The 8,916-nt window shown below is 39.8% G+C and overlaps 1 protein-coding gene across 1 annotated transcript; it reads left to right on the top strand.

The window, feature by feature from the left end:
* Window positions 1–636: 636 nt before the first annotated feature.
* On the top strand, window positions 637–1,368 carry LOC140160075 (craniofacial development protein 2-like). Its single transcript, XM_072183345.1, has one exon. The coding sequence runs from the start codon at window positions 637–639 to the stop codon at window positions 1,366–1,368; it is 732 nt and encodes a 243-aa protein (XP_072039446.1).
* Window positions 1,369–8,916: the final 7,548 nt, after the last annotated feature.

Below are 8,916 nucleotides of genomic sequence, written 5' to 3'. Positions count from 1 at the left end.
TCTTTCACAGGCTCGTCGTCTTCAACACGCAGTATATGGCCGAGAAATTTGAGTTGATGAATCTTGACTCTGGCAATCAGTGGAGTGGTGTTGGTCAGATTGTAGATGGTTTCATTTGGGATCCGATCCACACGCCTGTGGGTGATAAAATGGCTGCATGATGCGCAACTCCAACCTTGCTTTGCTCTCCCTACCTAACCCCCTCTTTCTCCCTGCATGCCCTTACCTTTCTCCTGCATGCTACTTACCCTTTGCTTGCTTTGCTATTTCTCCTATACTAAATGGTTGTAGGCACAGGAGGCATTCCATCAGTCCTCTTGTTCCTAATCGCCTCTCTGTAGTTACCAACCCCACGTTCTCGAAGATTGCAAGTCAATCGCGTATCGCCTGTTATGGCTCTGCCTTGCGGCAAAGTTAACAGACGGGGGCTCTGGGGCAATATTCTGTGACCTGAAAGGCTGTTGGAGCAGTCTGGATGGTTGCAGATGTTGCTTGCTGTAAGACATCTCAAGAACATCGAACCTACATCTCCAGGAATGTCTACAGATAGGAGGAGAATAAGGGTGAGGTAACCCTGACAGAAACCTCAATCGACAACACGCCCTGCCAGCGCGTCGATTTATGGCAAAAACCTTCATGATTATGGAAAGTAGCAAAACTAGAGGCCGTAGAGCCCATGGCCAGAATGGGCACAGCTATCAACCATACAGAAGCTGTAAATTGCCTAGTCATAACGCTCAACATGACGTCTTGAAGCCAAAGCCTAACGGAAACTTCAAGATTGAGACGGGAAAAATGGCTGGACAAAAGTTGAACATTTGTACTTATAATACAAGGACTCTGAGAACAGAGGAAGTGTTTGAAACACTGTTGGATGAACTACAAGAATTCAAATGGGATATCATTGGATTAGCAGAAACCAAGAGAGAAGGACAGGGGATTGTTGAACTACAGGGAGGAATGTGGTTGTATAATCATGGTAAAACTGAAGAGGACACAGAAGCAAAAGGAATAGGATTTCTTGTACATCCAAAACTTACCGATTATGTCACAGAAATAAAAAGCTACTCCAACAGAGTAGCTGCACTGAACCTTCACTTGACAGGAAAAGACCAAATAAGCATCATCCAAGTGTATGCGCCCACTAGCGAGTACGATGATGAGATAGTAGAAATATTCTATGAAGACGTGAGTAAGGCAATAGAAGCCAACAAAGGAAAGTATACCATTGTAATGGGCGATTTTAATGCCAAAGTAGGAGAATGCCAACCAGATGAAGAGGCCATCATGGGAAAATTTGGTTATGGACAGAGAAATAAAAGAGGTGAAATGCTACTGAATTTGCAGCACAGCATAAGCTGGTTATAGGCAACACATTCTTCAAGAAAAATAAAAACCGCTATTGGACATGGGAAAGCCCAGATGGACACACCAGAAACCAAATAGACTTTATTCTCAGTAGCCAAAAGGGAATTATCCAGGACTGTGGAGTTATCACAAATGTAGATATAGGAAGTGATCACAGAATGGTGAGGGCTAAACTTCATATCAGCAAAAGACTAGCCAGGCTTAAATTTATCAGAAATGAAAAGAAAAGCAAGATTAACATCCTACGACTAAGAGAGAAGAGGTCAGAATTCCAGTTGGAATTGAACAATCGCTTTGAGGGACTAGACATTGAAGAGTTGGATATAGACCAAACATACCAAACTATATCCAGCACTGTGATGGAAGTGGCAGCAGAAGTAGCTCCACAAGAGAAGAGGAGGAAGCAAACAACTGAGGAGGACAAAGAGATTGAGGCCCTGGACAGAAGGAGGAAAGAATTAAGAGAAATTATCGACAAATCAATACCTGAAAAGAGCGAATACAGGGAGCTCGTCAAAAAAAAAAAAAAAAAACGTAGACAGAGGAGCAGAAAGAAGAGAAAAGAACAAATAGAAATCATTCTCAAAAGTGGAAGAGGACCTCAGCATATTGCAAAGCTGAACCGGAAGAAATCAAGAATGCACCAAATGAGACAAAAAGATGGTATCTTAACAAATGACAGGCAAGAGATACTTAATGTATGCGCAGACTTTTATCAAGACCTGTATAGCTCCAAATCAAATGAGGCAAAACCAAATACAATATCATCACCAGACATATCAGCCATCCCAAGTATAACACAAAAAGAAGTGGAAATGGCGGTAAAGGAGATGAAAGACAGCAAAGCACCAGGAACAGATGACATTACTAGTGATATTATCAAGATTGGAGGAGAGGGGTTTACTCAACATTTAGTTGGACTCTATAACCAAATACTGGATGAAAAAAGGATACCAGTTTGCTGGAAAGAGGCAAAAGTGATCCTCCTTTTCAAAAAAAAAGAAAAAACAGACATCAAAAACTACAGACCTATCAGCCTGTTATCACATGTTTACAAAATTTTCACAAGGATAATACAGAACAGAATTAAAGGAGTGCTTGATGAAAACCAACCAAGAGAACAGGCAGGCTTCAGAAGTGGATATTCAACAGTAGACCATCTGCATGCCATCAACCAACTTATTGAGAAGGCAAATGAATATAATTTGAAGCTATGCATTGGATATATAGACTATGAGAAGGCCTTTGACTCAGTGGAACATAAAGACCTCTTTACAGCACTACGTAAAGTTGGAGTCAACGAAGGTTATGTCCAAATTCTCGAGGACATATACACAAATGCCACAGCCAAAATCCACATTGAAAATGATGTTTCAAAAACAATCCAAATTCAGCGTGGTGTGAGACAGGGAGACACAATATCCCCAAAATATTCACTACAGCAATGGAAGATATATTCAGAAAGCTGAACCTACAGGAGAGAGGGATCAACATAGATGGCGAGAAGCTAACAGATCTGAGATTCGCAGATGATGTAGCTTTGGTGACAAGATCAGTAAAGGATATGGAGGTCCAGTTAAATGATCTGAATAAAGGAAGTAAAAAGATTGGACTGAACATACACAAGGGCAAAACAAAATATATGACAAACTACCAGTCAGAGGATGTCATTGAAGTTGAAGGCGACGTTATCGAAAAGGTGGATGGTTACAAATATCTCGGCCAAACAGTGAAGATGGAGGACAACACCAGGGAAGAAGCTTTGATCAGAATAAAGGCAGGTTGGAGTTGCTTTGGAAGATTCAAGGACATTCTATGTGACAAAAAGTTACCAATGTATCTGAGAAGTAGAATGTTCAACCAGTGTGTATTGCCAACAATGACATATGGGGCAGAAACATGGACAACAACCAAGTACCTGGAACAGAAATTACAAACAGCCCAAAGAGCAATGGAAAGGAAGATGCTTCACATTACCTTAAGGGATAAAATTAAGAACACTGAAATAAGACGTCAAACTCAAGTCAAAGACATTATGGTGAAACTCAAAGAAGCGAAATGGAGATGGGCAGGTCACCTTGCACGAAGGGAAGATAACAGATGGACTAAACGACTTACAGAATGGCAACCAAGAACAGGGAAAAGATCAAAAGGAAGACAGAAGAGGAGGTGGCGTGATGACATTACTGCCTACATGGGAACTACATGGACAAGAAATGCAAGAGACAGAGAACAGTGGAAGAATCATGAAGAGGGCTACGTCCAACAATGGTCGAACACAGCCTGGTGAGCTGGTGAGCTGAGCCACACGCCTGATGTTTAACATGACTCTGTAGCAAGATGTTGCAAAGGCATTGATCTTGTTTTCCATGTCCTTGGTGATTACCCATGACTCACACCCATACAGAAAGACAGTAACACAAGTTGTCTCAACCAGCTTGATTTTTGTTTCGAATGGCAGGGATGGGCTTCTCCAAAGGCGTTCCAGTTTCCAGAAAGCTGCCCAGGCTAGTGCTTTTCTTCTTTTTAGGTCTCCAGCACTAGAGCCCATCTTGGAACCCAAGTACTTGAAGTCTGTGACATGGCTGATAGTACTACCATAGACTTCAAGTGCTGGTTGGTTGTTACAGTTTGCAGTCATATATTCTGTCTTAGGTGCGCTGACGACAAGGCCTAGATCTGCTGCTGCAGTTGCAGTCCTAGTAAGCTGCGACTGGGCCCGGGCTGTGGGAGATTCCAACAGGGCAATATCATCAGCAAAATCCAGGTCATTTAGCATCCTAGCAGGATACCTGCTTGACCGACGTGGGTAATTCCAGCGCCAATTCCAGAAGTTGATTTCTTCCGAGGGTAATCTACCAGATTAATGAACAGGAATGGTGCTAACACGTCACCCTGAAGCACTCCAGTTGTTACTTGGAAAGGCTCTGAGATACTTCCATCTACCATAACGGCACTATTGGAGTCCATGTAGAGCACCTGGATGGCATTTACCACAACCTTTGGTATTCCATAATGCCGCAGCACTAAAAACATGCCGGACCTGTTGATGGAGTCGAAGGCATTTTTGAAGTCCATAAAAGTGACTGTCAAGGGGAGTTGGTACTCCTTGAAGCCTTTCATGATCCTCCTCTAAATATGTATATGCTGAGCACAGAGCCACCTGATCTAAAGCCAGCCGGTTGCTTCTCGGTAAAGGATCAATGCGAGGTCGGATCCTGTTCAAAAGGATATTGTTGTACACTTTTGCGGCAATGGACATAAGTGAAATATCACGGTAGTTTGTCATGAGAGAGGTCGCCTTTCTTTGGTAGAGGAATGATTACATTTGTGACCCATTGACGTAGCGGTGTCAGCGTTGAGAATACTTCCATGCAGAATTCGAGAATCATATCAATCATGCTATCCCCTCCTCCCTGAAGTGCTTCAGCAGTTATAGCACAGTCCAATGCTGCTGCCTTGTTGGTCTTCATGGCTGTTATTGCTTCGACTACTTCTTCACGAGTTGGGGGCTCAGTGATGATAGGAAGATCTTCAACAGCTGGTGCAGGAAGTTCTGAAGCTGCTGTGCCACTGTCGTTGTTAAGGAGTGAGCTAAAATATGCCTTCTACAGGCTGAGTCAAAAAGAAGTAAACTCATGTTTGAGGGGCTGTAATTCGAGATCTGCAAATAATCTGCTAAAAATAAAAATACCACTGAAAAGGGCAAATTCTACACGTCTAAATAAAAAAAGAATTGTTGCAATTGCTCACAGCAAACTAAAGTTATACTCATTTGAATACAACCACCCATTTTTATAGCTGCACACGGCTGATTGATTTTCATCCATTTCAATTTTGACGAATCAGCAAAGTGCTAACAGGATTTATTGTTGAAACGACAACTTTTGCTTTTAATTAATATTCAATAAAGTCCATGACGGTACTATAGTTTGTAGGGATACCAATTCGAGTATTTACGAACGATCCGGCAGAAGCTTGATTGGGGAATGTTGGGTAAAGGATTGAGCTGATCGTTGGTCTTGCTGTAACGCATGTCTAACTCTAGCAATGTTCACTTGTGATCTAGCAGTTCGTGGTCTGCCTGAAGCTTCTGGCTGTCTGTTCCTTAGTGTCCCATGCACATTGAGCTTGTTCACATTCTTATATACTGCTCCCTTACATGATACCCGGTTAGCTGTAGGAAATTGGAGACGAAAACTTGGGAAGTGAAACCATGCGCAGCTACAAAAATGGGTGTTTGTATTCAAATGAGTACAACTTAAGTTTACTGTGAGCAATTGCAACAATTTTTTTTCATTTAGACGTGTAGAATTTGCTCTTTCCAGTGGTATTTTAATTTTTAGAAGATTCCTTACAGATCTTGAGTTACAGCCCCTCAAACATGAGTTTACTTCTTTTTGACTCAGCCTGTATTCCTCAAGCAGTTCATGGTCACTGATTGGGGCTGTTCCAATCCTCTTTTGACTTTCACCCCTTTTCTTGAGTTCCTCTCAGAAAGCGAATGTATGATTTTCCAGGTGGTGGTGTAATTCCCCCCATCTCGTTGGACAGCTTCAGGTCTTCCATCTGCTTATTGAGGGTAGCAAGCTCGTCAGCTTTATAAGAGTTGTTAAGGCTGTTGTTCAATTTCCCCCCATCTTTCTCTAGCTTGACGACACTTTGAAATGTAGTACCGGTTTTTGGCCTCATCCCTTTCAAGTTTAAGTCTGATGGTTGAATCTGATACCCAACTTGGCAGTCCGCATGACTCTTGCTTTCCAATAACTTTCCATGTAAAAATTTAAAAGTCATGTATTCGCTCCTACAGAAATATAAAAGTGATAAAAATTTCATATTAGTCATCACATTGGCATATAAAGTATTGAACTGAATGAATTAAATAAGCAGGACAGCCCTGTGCATGAAAAAATTACAACTAAGACAACAAAATTAGCAAAATTAGCACCATCCATAATGAGCATTGTCTTAATTCTATGATGGGTTTTCTACATATCGCTGTTGGAGAGCATGATTGCATAAAGAGAAATTGGGACGACAACATTTCATTGTACCAAAAATGAGCCATTAATCATGTACTGAGTAAAATGAAATCATTTACTTTGATTGTTAATATTAGTTGATATTTCCTTAGTCTCCAATTAAATTTCTTAATGTATCCATACTAAATGCAGTAACTAACCTTTGAAGTGTATTTTGGTCATTCATCGGTTTTTTTTTTTTTTTTTTTTTAGAGGTCTCCGACATCAAATATTTAAAGTTGGTAAACATTACCAGCAAACACTCGTATTCTGTATGTCCACAGCACGGCTGCACACATCTTCATCGACAAGTAAATTATTTACTAATTCAGTAATGTTGACCACATTTTCTTCCGTGTTTGCTTTATTTGTACCGTTATAACAACCAATGTTGTTAATCATTGAACCCAGGTATTCAAATTGCTTCAACTCCTCAATCTACTGCCCATTTATCACAAACTCATCACTTTTCCGCTCTCTGTCCACTATCTTTTCAGGAATAGATGAACATACTTCCATCATTTGTAGTGAACCTCCAAGCCACCACAACTCTGTTACTCCTAGGATTCTCCACAACTTCAATTTTTCCTCCTGACATGCTGCGTATATTGAGGTTTTCTGCAGGGTCATGAGTCATGCTCAGATGTTATTGACCTATACAACAAGCAGTCGTCTGCAAAGAGACGTATTTGCGTAGAACTATCGAGGTCGTTTGCTACTGTAGTATATCATTAATGTAAATTAAAAACATCAAAGGTCCCAACACCGTTCCCTGGGGTACTCCTGACTTTATTAAAGTTGGTATTGCACATTCTCCATCCACAACGACCCGCTGTGTTCGGGTCGTCAACCATTTTTTAATCCAATTCAAGATGGTGCCACGTATAGATGAGGTGACCTATGATGTCACATGTTTACATTCAGACCGCCCTCTGTTGTTTCAAAGCAGGCAAAATAGCACAGAAGTGTCTATGACAGACCACATAAATCTCTTTAAAACTCAACTTTTAAAAACCTTTGAAGTTTTGTGTGATATTATGTATATAGCTTAATGCATTTATAAACAAGATTGATACCATTTTTTGTATTATTTGCTTTGAAACCAAAGTTAATGAATAAAATTCAACTTCTTCCATGTAAACTATAGTGTTTTGTGCCTGACAGTTTTGATCACAGACCAACAGAGGGCGTATCAAATGTAAACACATGTCACCTCATCTATACCATAAAATTCAAGTTTCTGGATCGAACGCTTGTAGGAACGGCGTCAAAAGCTTTTTGGAAGTCTGATATTAATCAGTTTGGAGTTTGTTGTCAAGATTACATAATGTGAGAAAATAGAATGTCAACGACACGAGTCTATATTTGACATCTGATAATTGACTTTTTTAAATTCCTTATATCATGAGGTAGCAATTTGATTTTTCCCCTTAAAACAAGGGAGCGTGGCCTATGCCATCATTAAAAACGTTTTAGACACCATTTATACAATATTGTTCTGTACACCCCAAGGAAGGTTTATACGTAATTCTTTGCTTTTATCCAGAAGTGCACGATCATGGTGACATTATTAAAGCAGTTATTAACTAGACTGGTATACGTAATCGTTTCCTGCTACTATGAATATTTGACATACATGTTTACGATTATGTAATAGTATTATTCATTATGTTGATCTTACACGACAACCGATTGCGGTAGAAATAGCATCCATTCCCCTTTCTTGTTACCTTATTGGATAAGGATTAGATGCTTAAGGCCATAGTGAGCCATATTTTTTTTTGAACTAATTATTTACAAAACGGTTGAACTTTTTCAATATACGTCAATACAGTTGCTTAAGGGGTACTACACCCTGTGGTAAATTTGTGACTATTTTTGCATTTTCTCAAAAAATAATAACACACTGGTAACAAAAGTTATGTATATTATTGGGGCAAGGAATCCAATTACTACGCTGAAATTTCAGTGACTCAAGACAAGTGGTTCAGTATATATGACAGGAAATGAGGTACATCCTAGCGGTACCTTATTTCTTATCATAAATAACAAACCGCTTGTCGTGGGACACTGAAATTCCAGTGTAGTAATTGGATTCCTTGCCCCTATAATATACATAACTTTTGTTACCAGTGTGTTTTTAGTTTTTGAGAAAAATGCATGCAAAAATAGACACAAATTTATCGAGGGGTGTAGTACCCCCTTAATTGGAATGAAATCAGCGAAGGTGTGGTACCAATATAAAAACATAACAAACAAAGAAATACAATAACAAACTTCATCATTGTTTATGTATCATCTTCCGGTGCGAACGAAGCTGTGTAAAAATTATCTCATTTGGCGAACCTATTGTGTGTTTAGCTGGTCTATTACTTACAACCTTTTATTCTTTGCCTTTAAAATATCTGACTACAGCATTATACAACCGATAAAAGATATCAGTAATGGGTTGCTACACAATGACTGAAGTTTAAAATCCATGATGTTCTAAAACAAGGCCAATTTGTGTTGTGTCTATCGTCCCGCT

Source organism: Amphiura filiformis, chromosome 9, assembly GCF_039555335.1.
Source record: "Amphiura filiformis chromosome 9, Afil_fr2py, whole genome shotgun sequence".
Lineage (NCBI taxonomy): Eukaryota > Metazoa > Echinodermata > Ophiuroidea > Amphilepidida > Amphiuridae > Amphiura > Amphiura filiformis.
The sequence above is the reverse complement of the archived record's forward strand: the minus strand, read 5'-3'. Positions and strand labels throughout refer to the sequence as shown.

Excerpts from the sequence above, each read along its gene's own strand:
- LOC140160075 (XM_072183345.1), top strand. The coding sequence starts at position 637 with ATGATTATGGAAAGTAGCAAAACTAGAGGCCGTAGAGCCCATGGCCAG.